The sequence below is a fragment of the Erinaceus europaeus genome, chromosome 12 (genome assembly GCF_950295315.1).
Source record: "Erinaceus europaeus chromosome 12, mEriEur2.1, whole genome shotgun sequence".
Classification (NCBI taxonomy): Eukaryota; Metazoa; Chordata; class Mammalia; order Eulipotyphla; family Erinaceidae; genus Erinaceus; species Erinaceus europaeus.
This window is the reverse complement of record NC_080173.1, coordinates 46,536,869-46,555,728: the sequence shown is the minus strand read 5'-3', so window position 1 is coordinate 46,555,728 and position 18,860 is coordinate 46,536,869. Positions and strand designations below refer to the sequence as shown.

Sequence of the window (18,860 nt, the reverse complement as noted above, 5' to 3'; positions counted from 1 at the left end):
GCTATCAGGCAAGTTATTTAGCCATTCTGAGACTCCATTTCCTCTTCTGTAGGGTAGGTTGATATGTTACCCAATTTAACAGAGTTGTGACGTTGTGAGATTTATTTATTTATTTTTGCCCCCATGGTTTTTGCTGGGATTTCACATCTGCAAGATTTTCTCTCTCTCTTTCTCTCTTTCTTCCTACATTCTTTCCTCCCTTCCTTCTTTTCTTCCTTCCTTTTTTCTTTCTCAAAGCACTACTCAGCTCTGGCATATAGTGGTGCTGGGGATTGAACATGGTACTTCAAGCTTCAGGTATGAAAATTTTTTAAATATTTTAAAAAATATTTATTTATTCCTTTTTGTTGCCCTTGTTGTTTTTATTGTTGTAGTTATTATTCTTGTTGATGATAGATAGGACAGAGAGAAATGGAGAGAGAAGGGGAAGACAGAGAGGGGAGAGAAAGATAGACACCTGCAGACCTGCTTCACTGCTTGTGAAGTGACTCCTCTGCAGGTGAGGAGCCAGAGGCTCGAACAGGGATCCTTACGCTGGTCCTTGCGTTTTGTGCCACCTGCACTTAACCGGCTGCGCTACCACCCGACTCCCAGGTATGAAATTCTTTTGTGTAGTCATTATGTTATCTCCCTAGCCCAGAGTTTAAGATTTCAATGAAACAATTTGTATGAAGCACTAAGCATACTGTCTGAGATTCTCAGAGCATCCTCATGTTATGAAACATCTGGCCTCCTAGGATAACAGAAAGCTTGAAGTGTTCCTGGGGAGGTTTCATAGGGTAATTCTAAGAAGTAGAGAGGCTGGAAGCAATCCTGGCATCTTGCATTGCATCCTGACAACAACCATGAGTCAGCTCCAGGAGCTGAGGGACCGGCAATGTTCTCAGCACGGCTGGGCGTGTACTGTGGTCTCTTGGCCATTGTCCTCTTCAGTCATGCTGTCTGAACATCATTCCTGTGAAACTGGCCTGGGTTCTTTTCAGAAAAACAGCCTCCACTATATGATGTCATGGTTCAGCCTTGGTCAAGGAAGGAGCACTGAGGAAGTTGAGTCCAAATAGGTGAAAAGGGAAAAAGAAGAGAAAAAAAAAAAAAGATCTTGGGGGCCGAGTGGTAGAGCAGCGGGTTGAGTGCACATGATGCAAAGCGCAAAGACCCACGTAAGGATCCAGGTTGGAACCACTGGCACCCTACCTGCAGGGGGGTCGCTTCACATGTGGTGAAGCAGGTCCGCAGGTGTCTGTCTTTCTCTCCCTTTCTCTGTCTATCCCTTCTCTCTTGATTTCTCTGTCCTATCCAACAACGACAGCAATAACAACAACAATAATAACAACAACTATAAACAACAAGGACAACAAAAGGGAAAAGCCTCCAGGAGCAGTGGATTCATAGTGCAGGCACCGACTCCCTGGAGGTAAGAAAAAGAGAAAAAACAAAAGAAAAAGAAAGAAAGAAAAGAAAGAGAAAGGGGCTGGACTGTAGTGCAGAGGGTTAAGCCAAGTGGAATACCTCCTTTATCCCTCTGAATGTCTTGCTAAAAAAACTGTTTTTAAAAGAATTTATTTATTTACTCATGAGAAAAATAGGAGGAGAGAAAGAACCAGACATCACTCTGGTACATTTGCTGCCGGGGATCGAACTCAGGACCTCATGGTTGAGAATCCAATGCTTTATCCACTGTGCCACCTCCTGGACCACTGCTAAAACAACTTTTTAAAAATTAATTTATTTTGGGAGTCGGGCTGTAGCGCAGCGGGTTAAGCGCAGGTGGCGCAAAGCACAAGGACCGGCATAAGGATCCTGGTTCGAACCCCGGCTCCCCACCTACAGGGGAGTCGCTTCACAGGCGGTGAAGCAGGTCTGCAGGTGTCTGTCTTTCTCTCTCCCTCTCTGTCTTCCCCTCCTCTCTCCATTTCTCTCTGTCCTATCTGACAACGACAACAACAATAATAACTGCAACAATAAAACAACAAGGGCAACAAAAGGGAATAAATAAATAAAATAAATATTTAAAAAAAGATTAAAAAATTGATTTATTTTAATGAGAGCAATACAGAGAGTTTAATAAAGACCAGAACACCGATCAGCTTTGGTTTATGGTGGGCTGGGGATTGAACCTGGGACCTTGGAGCCTCAGGCATGAAAGTCTTTTGTAGAAGCAGTCTGCTGTCTCCCCAGCTCCTCCTCCCTTTATTTATTATTTATTTATTTTAGCAAATCACTGGGGAATGAAGAGCAGATCTTGCACATGGCCTGCTGTGTGGCCTTCTTGGCCCAACTCTTTGAACATTTGTTTAAGGAGAAAGGACAAAGAAAAGGGGAAGGGAAGGGGAATGAGGAGGAAGAGGAGGAACAACACCACAATACTGCTCCACCATCCACAGAGCTCATCCTCTTGCAAGATGCTTCCATTAAGTACTGAGGCTGGTGGATGGTAAAGTCCTCACTCTACAGGGTGAGCGAGCTATCTCCCAGTCCCTAAAGCAATTTCTTTTACCCTAGCAATAAACACAGACAACAGATTATCAGTGACCATGATTCCAGAGCTTGAGAACCTGAGATGAAGATCATGAAAGAATATTTGTGCTGGATAGGAATCAGTAAACAGGGACACCAACAGCAGCTGAGTCTAAGGGTCACAGTCTGGGAGTGATTTAGGAAAAGTTTTAGTGCTGACAGCTGTGTCTGGAGTTGAACGTCATGGCCAAACCAGCTCCTGAGCTCCAAGGCTGCTTCAGGCTACTAACACTCTGGCCCAGGACATAGAGACAGATATGATATGGCAGAAATCAGAACTCCTAGGACCCCAGTGTGGGTCACTTTGCAACTGGGTGACCTCAGGCAAGTCTTTAAGAAAAGAAGCGGGGATCTGCTTTGTGCAATGCCCACTCACAGAAAAGACACTGTTCTACCATGGGGAGGAGGGTAGCTTCTCTATTTTATTTTAATTTTGCCACCACGAGTATTGCTGGGGCTCGGTGCCTGCAACTACGAATTCACAGAGAGAAATTGAGAAAAGAGGGAAAGATAGGGAGAAAGAGAGATAGCTGACCTCCAGCAGATGGGGAGCAGGTGGGGGTCTTGAATCAGGATCCTTGTGCAGTTCCTTGCAAGGAACCTTGTGCGCTTTAGGCAGTATGACTACCACCTGGCCCTTCTTCCCTGTTTTACATGAGAGGAAACAGAAGTTGTGACCACAACTGAAATTTCTCCAGAAGAGGTAGCTTGTAGGTAATTAAGACTACAGAATTAGGACTCAGGGCTTTTGAACTCAAGTTTTGGGCTGTTTGCCCTGAGTATCTGCTTATTTCTCTATAAAACGGATAATAATGTGCACATAATAATGAAATCACATGTTGTAGGGTTTTAAAACCTTTACTTAGTTTAGTGAGAGAGAGAGAGAGAGATGCCAAGCACTGCTCAGCTCTGGCTGATGGTGGTACTGGGAATTGGACCTGGGACCTCAGAGCACCAGGCATAAAAGTCTTGCAGAACCACTATACTATCTTCTTGACCACATCGTTCTACATCACTCCCTTCTCGCAGCTTTGGTCCTGAAGAGTTATGGTCACCTTCTTGCAGATAATGGAGCAATCTTCTGTTTCTCTCCTCCTTGATCTGGGCCCCAAGGGTAGGGGGTGGTGCGGATTGGGTAGGACTTTGGTTTCTCACTATCTCTTCCCCCAGGCCTTCTCTCCAGTCTGAAGGGGCCAGGACAGCCCACCTCCAGCTGCTGTGCGCCCCCTGCCACAGGAGAGTTACAGCACCCCCCCCCCCCCCGCCCCTTCACACACACACACACACACACACACACACACACACACACACACACACACACACACACACACACACCACACATTTCTGGGAGTGAGCTCCTAGCCTCCCTCTTTTGCCAGATCCAGGAGAGCAGCTGGTCTGCACCCGCCTCCTCGCCGCCAGAAGGGGAAGGAGTAAGGATCGACTAGAGTCCGGGGTCGGGGCTCAGGGACCTGGGCCAGTCGTGGGCGCCAGGCGGCCGGGCCGAGCCCAGGAAGTGAATGTGGGCTGGGGTGGGGTGGGGTGAGGAGGGGAGCTGTCCAGCCCCGCAGGGTGTGCTAGAAGGGAGATCGGGCCCTGGCGGGAGAGGCGGAGGGAGCTGCGGGCGCCAAGCGGGTGGGAGGCGACTCCCCCTCCACCCGCCGGCCGGGGCGTCGCCCCCGCCCCCGCCCCCGCCCCCCACGTGTCCGCCGCGGTCCCAGCCCCCGCGAGGAAGCGGCGCGGCTTCCTGCGGCTGGGCCGGGGATATAGGCGCCCCCGCCCCGGCCCGGCTCAGCGCCGCCGCCCCTGCTCGCCCGTCCGCCGCACGATGGCCTCGCTCGGCGCGGAGCGCAGCGGCCCGGGGCTCCGGGGGACCCGCGCTGGGCGACCGGCCGCGGCGCTCCGCCTCCTCCTGCTGCTGGGTGGTGAGCGCAGCGTCCCGGGCCCGGGCGGGAGGCCCGGCGGGGAAGGCACTGGACGGAGAGGGCCGGGGACAGGGTGCGGACAGAGCCGTCCTTCCGACGGCCCGCGGCCGCAGCTGCTTCCCTATGGGGTGCCGGGCCGCCGACGGAGAGGTCCTGGGAGGTCTGGGGTGTGTGTGGAGGGAGGGAGCTTTGGGCCTGGATGGGAGTAGGAAGGAGCTGACACCAGCCCCTCTCCTCAACCCACAGACATCCCCTGGGGGAACCTGGATTATTCTTCCTCTCCGTGGGATGGGGGTAGCGGCTCAGTCCCCAATGCCCACGCCCACCGCCCTGCAGGCTGCACCTCCTTGATCCTTCTTCTCCCTGTTCTACCTACAGCTATCCTGAAGCCCCACGTGTCCCTGGCTCAGCTTCAGTCCACCCCAGGCAGCTGGGAATCAGAAGGTGGGTCCTCACAGTCTTCTAGGCTGTGAGAGGGTGGCCTAAGGCGAGGAGAACCATGGGGAGGGTCCCTTTTCCAACAGGCAGGCCCTATACCCGATTGGTGTCCCACTAAAGTCTCCTCTGTTCTTGCACGGGATCCCTTGTGCTCTTTCTGCCTCTCATCCCACAAAGACCCCTGCCCAGATCTAAGATGCCTCAACTCTCCAGTGGGTTAGAAGAACCCATGAAGAGGAAGATGTGCATGTGGAAGTTCTTGTGAGCCTGGGAAGTGTCATGCACATGGAAGGCATTAAACACTTCCTGAGCTGGAACTCCCCTCAGACAAAATGCCTTGCTTGGGAAATTCTCCAAGGCTCTCCTGGTGATTTCCATATTTGAAGACCTAGACAGTAGTTCCCAGGTGGAAGTACCTGGACCAGAGGACTTGGAGGGAGGGGACGATGTTGTGGTCAATGTGCAGCATCTGTGCCCACAGGGAGAATAGAGGAGGAGAACTATGAGAAAATTGCCCAGCTCTGCTGGATGCTTTATAAGGACCATATGAGCTCTATTGAAAAGGATTGGTGCGACTGGGCCATGATTAGAAGGTAGGTGCCATACTGCAGGGTGGTTTGGGCCAGGGGGTGGGGCCTGCTCCTAGTATGTTGGTCTTGAGTGAGTGATGGGACATTTCCTCTCTCTGGGCTCAGCCCTTCCCTCACTCTTCTTCCCCTCTCCCCCTCACCTCCTAGGCCTTACAGTGACCTCAGATATTGCTTGGAACATTATGCTGAGAAGCATGGCCTGGGTTTCCCCAACCCCTGGGCTGAACAGATCATCTTTGAAACGCACCAGATCCACTTTGCCAATTGCTCTCTGGGACAACTCACCTTCTCAGACCCTCCGGAGGATGTGCTCCTGGCCATGATCATAGCCCCCATATGCCTCATTCCTTTCCTTGTTACCCTTGTGGTGTGGAGGAGTAAAGACAGTGAGGCCCAGGCCTAGGGTGGCCGAAGTGTCTCAGCAGACATATTATTTTTCTCCCCCTGGCATCTCCGGGTCTCCTTCTACTCCTCCCCTCCCCTTCCCTACTTCCATCTCTCACTCCTACCCCCACTCAGTGGATCTGTAGAAATGAAAGTGAAGGGGGTGTATATCACTATGAAAATTCTGTAATCTTCAAAATAAAACATTTTTGTACACTGTACTTCTTCTCACCCCAGTGGAAACTGTTTCCTTATTAGAGTCTCTGCCATTCCCATAGGTCCTCAGCTCTGGGCAGCAAAGAGCCAATGTTTTGCTCATTTACTTGCCCACACCTCCCCCAAGTACCCACTCCCTCTAAACTGACGGCCACACCCCTCCACTCCTTCCTGTCCTAACCCAAACCCAGATCCAGGAAACCTGCAGGAAGAGACTCCCTTCCGGTCTGGACTGCTGCTGGAGAGGAGTGGGTGGAGGTAGCCTTGAGTTTTCCCTCTTCTTCATGCCTCAGTTCACTCCCCAGGAACTAGTAATAGGAATTTCCATGTGACCAGTAGGAGTTCATCCCAGTGGACCTAAGGACTGAATGGGTTGTGGGCTGAAGAATTACATTACTAGGTTCACCACAGGACTCCCCATCCAGGTTCCTGACCTCTATTCTATCAATACATTGTCCTGGACCAGGGGTTTGGGAGGAAGGGGAGGGGGTAACCTACAACCTGGCTGCATACTGCCCCCTGGTGTTCAGTAAAGCCAACAACCAGATGATGGTTCAAACAGCTCAATTGTTGACAATGGATTCAGGGGGTCAAGCAACTATGAACTCCACAGCAACCACAAGTTCTGAGCTGGACCCTAAGTATATACCAATATACTTAGCCTCTCTACAACTCACCATTTCTGCATGTGGACATAGTGAGGCCCAGTTTTCATTTGAGTCCCCTTCACTTCCAGTTCTCTGCTTGTCAAGCTCCCCCCACTGCAGGCAGGAAGTGGGGCTTTAACACAAGTCCTTGTGCACGGTAACACGTGCATTACCAAGTGCACCACTTGCTACCCCCACCCCTTTATTATTTATTTATTTGTGAAAGAGAAAGAGACAGGGAGAGAGAAAGAACTAGAGCATCACTCTGGCATCTATCTGCAATGCCTGGGATTGAACTCTAGACCTCATGCTTGGGAGTCTAAGCCTTTATCCTGTGTGTCACTCCCAGGCTGCAGGGGTTTTCTTCTCTTCTTGTTGAAATACCTGCCTCTGTAGGGGTATGTGCATATCAAATTCCTGGGACACACTCGTCTATTCTGTGGATACCTGGTCTTGCTTTGGCACCTCACCCAGAAAGCCTGGTCCAGTGATTTGGTTTTGATTTGGGAGCCATGCAAGAGATGTAGACCAATTATTATCAGAGTGAAAAGGAAGGAGGTCACATCTAACTGAGGTGTGATCACAGGAAGCTGATGTGCAGTTGGTATATGACTTGATCTTAAGTGGCATATATTCCCCTGGAGGAAGAGAGTACTGGAAAAGGAGGTGAATCCGGAAATTATTACAGGGTGAGAGAGATAGCATAACGATTATGCAAAAGACTTCCATGCCTGAAGCAGTGGAGGTCCCATGTTCAATCACCCATGCCACCATAAATATGCCAGAGCTGTTCAATGCTCTTAGGAAAAAAAAAAAGGGAAAGTATTGGGGGCCGGGTGGTGGCACACTGGGTTAGTTCACATAGTACAAGCGCAAGGACCCATGCAAGGATCCCAGTTTGAGTCCCCAGCTCCCCACCTGTAGGGAGATCACTTCGCAAGCAGTGAAGCAGGTCTGTGTCTATCTTTCTGTCTCCCTCTCTTCCCCTCCCCCTCTCAATTTCTCTCTGTCCTATTGGGAAAAAAAAGGAAATTATTGGGGGCTGGGTGGTGGCACATCTGATTGGGTGCGCATGTTGTAATGCCCAAGGACTAGTGTTCGAGCCCCTGATTCCCACTTGCAAGGGGAAAGTTTTGCAAGTGGTAAAGCAGTGTTGCAGGTGTCTCTCTGTCTCTCTCCCTCTCTTCTCTATCATCCCGTCCTTCTCAATTTCTGGCTGTCTCTATCCAATAAATAAAGATAATAATAAAAGGGGGCTGGGTGGTTAAGTGCACATGGCACAAAGCACCTGGACCCAGGTAGGGATCCTCGTGTGAGCCCCTGGCTCCCCACCTGCAAGGGGGTCACTTCATAAGCATTAAAGCAGGTACACAAGTGTCTATCTTTCTCTCCCCCTCCTCTCTCAATTTCTCTGTCCTATCCAGCAACAACAGCAATAACAATAATAATAACAACTAGGGCAAGAAAAATGGGACAAAATAGCCTCCATGAGCAGTGAGTTTGTAGTTCAGGTATTGAACCCCAGCGATAACCCTGGAGGCAAAATAAATAAATAAACAAGTAATAATAATAATAAAGGGGCCAGGTGGTGGTGCACCTGGTTGAGCACACATGCTACCGTGTGCAAGGTCCCAATTTCAAGCCCCCAGTACCCAACTGCAAGGGGGAAGTTTCACAATTGGTGAAGCAGTGCTAGAGGTATCTCTCCATCTGGTTTCTCTCTTTTGGTCATCCTTTCTATCTCTTTCTGTCTCTCACTCTCTGTAAGAAAAAAAAAAAGACAGGGCAGCAGGCGGTGGCGCACCTGGTTAAGCACACACATTACAATGCTCAATGACCTGGGTCCTCACCTTCTGGGGGAAATTTTCATTAATGAGTAGAGTCGCAGGTATCTCTGTCTCTCTCCCTCTCAATTTCTCTCTGTCTCTGTCCAGTAATAGATAGATAGATAAGATTTTTAAAAAGAATAAGGCTGAAGGGGGCCAGGTGGGGCACTTGGTGAAGTGCAGGAATTACCATGCAAAAGCACCCTGGTTTTTTTGGGTATTTTTTTGTTTTGTTTTTAAAGATTTACTTATTTGTTAGTGAGAAAGATAGGAGGAGAGAGATAAAGAACCAGATATCACTCTGGCACATGTGCCGCTGGGGATTGAACTCGGGACCTCATGCTTGAGAATCCAGTGCTTTATCCATTGCACCACCTCCCAGACCACAAGGACCCAGGTTTAAGCCTCTGGTCCCCACCTGCAGGACATCAGCTTCATGAGTAGTGAAGCAAGTCTGCAGATGTCTCACTCATGCTCTCTAGCTCCCCACCTCAATTTCTCTCTGTTCTTTCAAAATAAGTAAATAAATAAATAAATTAGGTAAAGAAAGAAAGAAAAAGGATGAGGCTGATGCAGCTGGGGAATGGCTGTGAAAAGTGCTGGATTTCTATGTGTGAAGTCCTGAGTTCAGTTCTCAGCAGAGAACATACTTGAATCATGCTCTGGTTCTCCCTTTCTCTCTTTCTTCTTCTTATGAAATAAATCTTTAAACTAATAATAGTAATAATAATCATAATCATAATAAAAGTGAGGATGAGGGGGACAGGGTGGTGGCATACTGGCTTAAGCGCACATAGTAGAAATGCAAGGACTCACCCATGGATCTTGGTCTGAGCCCCTGGTCCCCCACCTTCAGGAGGGTTGCTTCTTAAGTGGTGAAGCATCTCTGAAAGTGACTGTCTGTCTCCCTCTCTATCTTCCACTCCCCTATCAATTTCTCTCTGTCCTATCCAATAAAATGGAAAAAAATGACTGCCTGGAACAGTGGATTTGTAGTACTGGCACTGAGCCAAGGTGATAACCCTGAAGGCAAAATAAGTAAATAAATATGAAAAGGAAAATGAGCAAAGATATAGTAGCAAGACATGAATAAAGCAGTGTTGTGGAGGCAAAAATGATGATGCCTTTTGAGAAACTTTTTTTCTTTATTAGGGGATTAATGTTTTACAGTCAACAGTAAAATACATGTGTTAACATTTTTTAGTTTTCCATACACTCTAACCCCCCATCTAGGTCCTCCTCCACTATCATGTTCCAGGACCTGAACACTGCCCCAACCCACCCCAGAGTCCTTTACTTTGATGTAACACACCAAATTCAGTCCAAGTTCTGCTTGGTGTTTTCCCTTCTGTCCTTATTTTCCAACTTCTGTCAATGAGTGAGATCATCTCATATTCTTTCTTCTCTTTCTAGATTATCTCACTTAACATGATTCCTTCAAGCTCCAATCAAGATGAGATGAAGAAAGTGAAATAACCATTTTAATAGCTGAGTAGTGTATATACATACATTATATATGATATATATGACATATATATATCACAATTAACTCAGCACTCAACTATGCTGCTGTGAGTATAGGTATACATAGATCTTTTTGGATAGGTGTGTTTGGCTCCTTAGGCACCAGGAGAGGGAATGTAGGTCCATAGGGTAAGTCTACCTCTAGCCTTCTGAGAGTTCTTTTTTTTTCCCTGGAGGCAAAAAAAAAGGGGGGACAGTGTCCTTGCGCCAGTCCTTGTGCTTTGTGCCATGTGTGCTTAATTCAGGCCGATACTGCTGGGCCCCTGCCTTCTGAGAGATCTCCAGACTGCTTTCCACAGGCTTTAGGCCAATTTACATCTCTTCCAGCAGTGCAGGAGGGTTCCTTTGCCCCCACAAACCCTTTGAGAGATTAGTGTTTGAATTATTTGTTCATTCTTTCAAAAATATTTATGGGTCTTTTCTGCAGACAATGAGCTCTGTACAATGAAGGATGGATTTGGGTGGGGGAAGGGTTAGAGATTAGATGGGAAATTGAGAGGGTATAAAAGTCAAGTAAATTGTTTTTTTTTTAATTTTTTAATTTATTTTATTGATTCCCTTTTGTTGCCCTTGTTGTTTCATTGTTGTAGTTATTGATATCATCGTTGTTGGATAGGACAGAGAGAAATGGAGAGAGGAGGGGAAGACAGGAGGGGGAGAGAAAGACAGACACCTGCAGATCTGCTTCACCGCCTGTGAAGCGACTCCCCTGCAGGTGGGGAGCTGGGGGCTCGAACCGGGAACCTTTCGCCGGTCCTTGCGCTTAACCCGCTGCGCTACAGTCCGACTCCCGTAAATTGTTTTTTGAACTGAGCGGTGGCTCACCTGATTGCGTGGACATTTATTATGTTCAAGCCCCCAGAACCTACAGGAGGTCAATATTCACAAGTGGTGAAGTAATGCTGCAGGTGTCTCTCCCCCTCTCTATCTCCTCTTTCCCTCTCAGTTTCTGTCTCTATCCAATAAAATAATGAAATGAAATATTAAAATACTATAAGTTTTTAAGTAGGGATAATCTAGACATGTTTGTAGTCTATGGAAGAGGAACCAGGAAAAAGGTAAAGAAAGAAGATGATGCACAAAGAATCCTTGGAGGAAGTTGGAAATGAGAAGCATGAAGGTATGTCAAAGGGTTGGTTTTTACAGAGGAAGGTTCAATCCTCTGCACCACCATAAACCAGAGCGGCTCAGTGCTGGGGTTGGGGGAGCAGGAAGAAGACAGATTGGAGCCACCAGTCACCAATTGGGAACACCTGCCTGAGCCACCAGTCACCATATCGGAACACCTACATGAGGGAAGAAAGAGAATCCACCAGGAATAGAGGAAGAATTGTGCAAGCATGGAGACCCAGCGATAATTCTGGTGGAGAAGACAGAGGGGGAGGAGAATAATTTGGGTGGGGGAAAGGAATCAAGTGCAGAGACAGAGAGATAGAGAGGTTCACTTGTATCCCTTCACATAAAACAAAAGGAAATTTAAAAAAGAATTCTGCATAGGGTGGGGGAGATGGAAACAGGTGGAATAATACGATGAGTGTGAAAGTTTGACACGCTACCTTGAGGAGGGTGACATTTAGTTAGTAAAGAACTAATTGTTACTCAGTTGTACTAAGTGCCAGGTAGTGAATCTGGGGCTTAGCCAGAACATTCTATTGATAGCTTTTTCTTCCTTGTAACGTTCCCTGATTTAGGAATGAAGAAGGTGAGTAGTGGGCAGGGAGCAGCAGTCCTGGTTTGGGAGGCAAGGAGACACAACTGAGTATAATGAGGCCAGGAGTCAGATTAAATCTGGGTTTCTAGGATTTGGGACTAGGAAAGGTAAGGACCAGAGACGGGTATAAGAGTGGTTAAAGACGGCAGCGGTGAGTTACGGGAAGAGCTGTCTCTGGCGATAAAAGCTGCAGATCTGCTCCCAGGAGTCCTACAATAGCCTGAGCAATGACAGAATCGAAGGAACTAGAAATAGAGGAGAATGGGTAACTGTGAGTCGTTTAAAATGCAAAGGCAACTAACACTAATGTTAACAAGAAAAGAAGCCTCGGTCAGGAGACCTGAAGTTCCTGCAGTTCTACTAACGAATTGTGTCGCTTTGGGGAAGTCACTACCCTTCTCTGACGCCAAGATCCTGTCTGATCTCGCCATTTCAGTTCCAAGCCGCAAAGATTTTTTAGGATAACGGCAAGAGAGGCGTCCGGAACCTTTAAGCTGTGTTTTCTGCCCGGAAGTGCTGAAACGGACACCGGAAGTCCTTTGCCCAGAGGTTCCGGGTTTCCTGGGCTACTACGATGGCGATGAGTTTCGAGTGGCCGTGGCAATATCGCTTCCCTCCCTTCTTTACGTGAGGCCCAAACCCCGACAAGTCCCACAGGGCCTCTTTCCCCTCCCAGGGATCCCGCGCCCATCCCCGGTGCTTCACTTGGGGAGGGGGAGAAAGTACCGTATCGCCTTGGTCCTCAGCCTCACTTCCTGCCCGCCGACGCTGCCTCTCGCCCCTCTAATTCCACCCCCCCCCCCCCCCCGGCAGGTTACAACCCAACATGGACACTCGGCAGAAGCAGCTGGCCGCCTGGTGCTCGCTCGTCCTGTCCTTCTGCCGCCTGCACAAACAGTCCAGCATGACGGTGATGGAAGCTCAGGAGAGCCCGCTCTTCAACAATGTGAAGCTGCAGCGTATCCTCCCTCAGTCTCTCCCCCCAACACACACACACTGCTCTTCCATACTTTCCCACACGCCCAGACTTCACACACAGCCGCACTCACAGTGGTTCCAGCTCAGAGTGGACTTGGGAAAGGACAGGTATTTGTAACGGATAGCCACTTTGCTCTCTCCTCCCTAACCCAAATGCAATACCACCCACTCCTGTCTTAGGCCTGTCATTCAGGGGCTAGGGATCCAAGCCAGCCAGGGCTTTCCACATGCAATCCACTGCTGTACCCGCTGAGCCACCTTCCCAGCAGTAAGGATCATATGTTATTGCCTTCTCCTCAAAATATCTGTAACAGAGAAAGTCTAAGAGAAGGTGAGAGGACAGAGGGTGGAGAATACGATCGTACCTTTCATTTTTTTTAAATATCTTCCTTAAAAATAGTGTTTTGTTTTATCTAAGAGAAAATTTAATATGCAAGAGTGAAGCCAGAGCATCACTCCAGTATATATAGGACCAGGGATTGAACAGTGGGTCCTCAGGCATGCAAGCTCTGCACTCTACTAGATGAACCATTTCCCTGGCAACTAAATATCTCTTGGCCACCATGGTTATTGCTGAGACTCCTTGTTTGCACGATGCCACTCTTCTTTTTTTGAAGATTTTATTTATTAATGAGAAAGATAGGAGGAAAGAGAAAAAGAACCAGACATCATTCTGGTACATGTGCTGCCAGGGATTGAACTCAAGACCTCATGCTTGAGAGTCCAATGCTTTATCCACTGTGCCATCTTCTGAACCACCGATGCCACTTTTCTCAGTGTCTCCCTGCTCTCTCCCCTTTTTGTGAGAGGTGAGAGGAGACAGAAAGACACCTGCAGCACTGCTCCATTGTTTATGAAGCTTCTCTGCAGGTGGGGACTGGGGGCTTAAACCTAGGTTCTTGAACATGATAGTATGTGTGCTCTACTGGGTGTGCCACCACCTAGCACCTAAATCTCTTCCTTATACCAGACTGATTTCTCTTTACCATCCTTCCTCTGATATCCAGGAAATGCTCATTTATATTCTGTTGAGTAATTGCATGTATGTGTGTGGGGGAGGTCAGAGAAGAGGGCAGTTGGTTCTCAGCATGAGATTGACTGTGAGCATTTAATTTATCCCATTAATGCTATGCCCTTAACCGTAAATCAGGGAAACTCCCTGTGGAATCAATACAGATTGTATTAGAGGAACTGAGAAAGAAAGGTGGGTTCTGTTCCCAAGACTACTGATTTTTCTTTCCCCTTTTAGTTGGGTATGACTAAAATCAGATTAATATAGGTCTTCTCTTCCTTCCTAATACAGTGGTGGGAATGAATTTAAGTCCATATGATTGCATAGTATTACGAAGTGACCTCCCCAGCCCACTTTTTATTTTTTCATAATTTAGAAAGAAAGAGAAAGAAAGGCAGAAAGAGAGGGGAGATACCACAGCATTGCTCTACTATTCATGGTGTTTCCATGTGGTGCTGGTGCTCAAACCCAGGGCCTCATAAATGGTAAGTCCATCACTTTACGGGGCGAGCTGTCTCCTCACCCACATCTTCTCCATTTAACTTTCTGTCTGTTTCTCTTTTCTGTCTTTAGACCCAAAGTGTTCTCTCCAGTAGACAGTCTATTTCCCCAGACTTTTCTCTATATGTACACAAAACTGAAATACCTCCATCTGTGCTCCAAGACCTGAAAACAATGGAAGTCTTGCTGTTATAACAGTAAAATAAGTCTTGAAGTTCTCTTTCTGAAAGCTAAGTCTCTTATACTTTCCCACCTAGGTTTTACTTTTTTAAAGAGAGGAGTGTGAGATAAGAGAGACACCTGCAGACCTGCTTCACTGCTTGTGAATCTTTCCTATTACAGATGGATTCTAGGGGCTTGAACCCAGGTCCTTGAACATGATAATGTGTGTATCACTACCCAGCCCTGGTTTTACCTCTTTACCACCTCTTTTTTGTCCTTATTATTATTATTATTATTTACTAGATAGGACAAAGAGAAATTGAGAGAGGATGGGGAGATAGAGAGAAGGAGAGAAAGACACTTGCAGACCTGCTTCACCACTCATGAAGCAGACCCTTTGCAGATGGGGACCAGAGGCTTGCATCCAAGTCCTTGTGCGTGCTAATATGTGTGCTTCACCGGGTGTGCCACATGCCCCCCCCCCCCACCCCTTGACCTCTTTTTAGAGCTTGGTAGTTTCATAAGTATTTGTTTTACAGGGAACCTTGAATGGTTGGATAAGAACAAGTCTAGCTTCCTGATCATGTGGCGGAGGCCAGAGGAGTGGGGAAAACTCATCTATCAGTGGGTGAGACTATTCAGTCATGGTAAAGTAGAATGATACCTGTGCTCAGTATATACCTGGCATTCCAAGTATTCTAGACTGAACATAGTGGGAGGAGGCAGAGGGAAGAAGGTTAAGACTTCTAGGCAAGCCTGTTTTAGTGACTAGACTTCATTGGTGGCATAGAACTTCCCTTTCTTTGCCTGTAGGCCAGAGGCTAGGTGAGGCTATGTTTTGAGAATGCTGTATTAGGAACCACAAGTACTATTGTTGGCTGAAGCCGCCAGCCACAGAAGATAAATGGGGAGGGGTGGGGTGGGAAGCCCTGCTGCCCTTCTCCTACCCCACCCATAGGGAGCTATTCTCAAAATGAATGAGATATTCTAAACCAGTGTGGATGTGGGAACAGACTCTGTCCTCCAAATTCTTAGCCGTCATCCTAAACCTTCCCAGGAGAGAAAGAAGTAGAAAAAACATCAACAACCCAAATATAACAAACACATACCACCCATCCTTAACAGGAAAACAACCAGAATGAGAGGTCACTCAGACATGTGAACGACTGTGGTTTAGTGGTTCTAAATATGTGTGTACACATATAAATATAGTACCTGTAGGGTTTGTGGTTTTTAAGGCCACTCCTCAGCAGAGGTGACTTTGAGCCCTGGTTTAGGAATAGGTGCCATTCCTGGATCATAGAAGTGGAACTGGTGAGTTTACCTTCTAGGTATCTTTTGATACTCAGTGCCCATTAAAACACACATGCGCGCACACACACACACACACACACACACACACACACACACACACACGAGACAGGCCAGTACTACTCTAGCATGCTAGCATATGCAGTGCTGGGGATTGAATGTGGGAGCCCACACTTGCAAGTCTTGCACACTCCTACTGAGCCACTCTCCTGGCCACTCAATCCCCATTTTCTGTCTCCATAGGTTTCCAGGAGTGGCCAGAACAACTCCGTGTTCACTCTGTATGAACTGACTTGTGGGGAAGACACAGAGGATGAGGGTAATAATGCCATTCCCCACCCCCACAGAGGATGAGGGTAATAATGCCATTCCCCACCCCCACAGAGGATGAGGGTAATAATGCCATTTTCCCCACCCCCACACTTATGTCATCAGAATCCTCTCTCCAATCATTATTTGATTTTCAAAGTTTCTCTTCTAAATTTCTAAGTTGTATGGAATGCAGGTGGTTTTTGTTTTGTTTTGTTTTTTTACCAGAGCACTACTTAGCTGTGGCTTATGGTGGTTCTGGAGATTGAACCTTGAGTCTTAAAGCCTCTGTAATGAGAGTCCTTTTGCATAACCTCTGTGCTATCTCCCTAGCCTAATGCAGTTCATTCTTTATCTTTCTATCTTTCTTTCATAGAGACAGAGGAATTGAGAGGGAAGGGGGCGCTATATAGAGAAACACCTACAGTACTGCCTCACTGCTTGTGAAGCTTCCCCATGCAGTTAGGGACCAGGGACTTGAACCTAGAACCTTGTGCTTTGTAGCATGTGCGCTCTATCAGGTACACCACTGCTCAGCCCCCAATGTAGTGGTTCTTAATTCATATCCAAAATTTCCATAAATCACATAAATGTATATGCGGAACCTCCCTCTCACTTTGTTTTTGTAGGGGTTATGTGCATTTTTTCTAGGGACAGATTTTCAAGTATTTCTGTGACCTATGAAAAGCTAAGAACTAGTGTAGATGTTAACGGAGGGACCAGGGCAGGGGATTAAGACTAAAGTCTCACTCCTTGCTGACTCAGGGTTTCTTTTACCCTCCATTCTTAGAGAGGGCTCAAGATTTGTGGGTGTCAGCTGAAGGTATTGAGCCAACAGCTCTATTTCTACTCCAGCCCTTTTAAACACTTTGGTTTCTGGCCAAGCAAGGATTTGTGAGCTGTTTGATTTTTTACATAGTGTAAATAGCCTCTTAGCTCTTTTGTCTCCTGACTTCATATTCTTATCCCCAGGATCACCAAAAGTTCCAGTCTCAACTAGGAAAGAAGGGTGCCTCCTCTTTCTGCCAGGTCCTGGGTGCTTTAACAGCATTTATAGCTTTTGACTATCTCTCCCCCCCCTGCCCCCTCCTTCCCTTCCACCCCCACCCTGCAGGCCTCTGCTTGCTTCTCCCACCATCATCCTATGACTTCAGCACTGTAACCTTGCCCAGCCCACCACTCCAGCTGGGCAAAGCTGGAGGCTTCTTTAGAAAGCAGGCTTCCCAATTCAAGAGCTGGGTCCCCGCAGGGGGTGAGATATGTGAGCCTGTTAGGGCTTGCCTTCTGCTTCTCATGTCTCCTGGTAGTTTCTTGCCATATCTCCAAATATGCAGCTGACCTTTGGTTCTTTGCCTGTGCCATTTATTTATTTATATTTTTAAAAGATTTTATGTAATAAGAGATAGGAGAGAGAATAAAATTAGACATTACTACGGGGGGTCAGGTGGTTGCGCAGTGGGTTAAGTGCACATGGCGCCAAGTTCAGGGATCCCGGTTCGAGCCCAGGCTCCCCACCTGCAGGGGAGTCACTTCACAGGCAGTGAAGCAGGTCTGCAGGTGTCTATCTTTCTCTCCCCTTCTCTGTCTTCTCCTCTCTCCATTTCTCTCTGTCCTATCCAACAATGACAACATCAATAACAACAACAATAATAACTACAACAATAAAACAACAAAGACACCAAAAGAGGGAAATTTTTTTTTTTAATTAGACATTACTTTGATAACGTGCACTGCTGGAGATCAAACTCAGGACCTTATACATCAGAGTCCAACATTTTACACACTATGCCACCTCCCAGACCACCTATCCTGTTCCATTTTTAAACAGGAAAGAGAAGATGTCAGTCTTCTGGCCAGAGGTATGGCTATACTGTGTTAGGACAGGTCCTGTTAGTGGGTGCATATATACAACTTAGGTCAGTGGGTTGACTTGATTATCATGGTCCTCTTGGTAACCCACAAACAACTTCTGAAGAGTTGCCTGGAAGAATGGTAGCTATAGCAGTATAGACCCTTGAGAGGTCCCAGTTCTAGCTAGACTACTCTTCTCAGAGGTCCTGGAGCTGAGTGTCCCCTGACTGCCCATCTCCCCTTGTTCAGAGTTCCATGGGCTGGATGAGGCAACTTTACTTCGGGCTCTGCAGGCCCTACAGCAGGAGCACAAGGCTGAGATCATCACTGTCAGCGATGGCCGAGGCGTCAAGTTCTTCTAGAGCCGTTGACTTCTTCTAGCGGAGAAGACCTGTCTCCCTTTACTTACCTCCCACTCTGCTAGGGCTTTTACAAGGAGACAGACCCAGCGTCCCCACAGACTGGATCTGTGACTCCACCAGACTCAAAAGGGCTCCATTCCAGGGATGGGTTTCCCACTCACCCCATGTGTCTGCCCATGGGGTAGGCAGGGTGAGACTGAGGTTCCAGGGAGAAAAAAACTAACCTCTCTTTGTCCTACCTCTACTCCCCTCCTATATCATCCCTGAGCCAGGGTCTGTAAACCTAACACATCACATGTGTTCACACACAAGTTTATACACGCCTGCAGAAGCTTCTGTCTCTTCCCTCTCCCACCCCCTTAGCTGCTGTTAACTTCCTTCACAGTCTGGTGCTGGATCCTTTCTAGGGGATGGGGGAAGCCCTGGCTGCAGGCAGCCTCCCAGGCAATCTGAAGAGGCTCAGGAAGAGCCTGGCAGTAAGAGGTGCGGCCGTACACTGATTTATGATATTAAAAAGCTCAACCCCAGTGCCTGCATCTGAATTTACTACTGGAACGGGCTGTTAAATGTTACCTCCTGCGTGCATCCAAGCCTGG

General features: G+C 47.6%; 2 protein-coding genes across 5 annotated transcripts; both read left to right on the top strand.

Moving 5' to 3' along the window:
• Positions 1-3,997: 3,997 nt before the first annotated feature.
• Positions 3,998-6,075, top strand: RAMP2 (receptor activity modifying protein 2). Its single transcript, XM_007536837.3, has 4 exons — positions 3,998-4,442; positions 4,821-4,886; positions 5,362-5,473; positions 5,618-6,075. The coding sequence occupies exons 1-4, from the start codon at positions 4,346-4,348 to the stop codon at positions 5,871-5,873; spliced, it is 531 nt and encodes a 176-aa protein (XP_007536899.2). The 5' UTR covers positions 3,998-4,345; the 3' UTR covers positions 5,874-6,075.
• A 6,179-nt stretch (positions 6,076-12,254) lies between these two features.
• VPS25 (vacuolar protein sorting 25 homolog) lies at positions 12,255-18,791 on the top strand. 4 transcript variants are annotated; one of them, XM_060203452.1, is made up of 7 exons: positions 12,255-12,405; positions 12,592-12,737; positions 13,907-13,960; positions 14,971-15,059; positions 15,986-16,061; positions 17,024-17,080; positions 18,152-18,791. In XM_060203452.1, the coding sequence occupies exons 1-7, from the start codon at positions 12,353-12,355 to the stop codon at positions 18,262-18,264; spliced, it is 588 nt and encodes a 195-aa protein (XP_060059435.1). In that variant the 5' UTR covers positions 12,255-12,352; the 3' UTR covers positions 18,265-18,791. The 4 variants fall into 4 exon arrangements, with proteins under 4 accessions (XP_060059435.1, XP_007536878.1, XP_060059437.1 ...); XM_007536816.3 differs by lacking the exon at positions 17,024-17,080; XM_060203454.1 differs by lacking the exons at positions 17,024-17,080; positions 18,152-18,791 and adding an exon at positions 16,150-16,419 and having other exon boundaries at positions 12,325-12,405; positions 15,986-16,075.
• Positions 18,792-18,860: the final 69 nt, after the last annotated feature.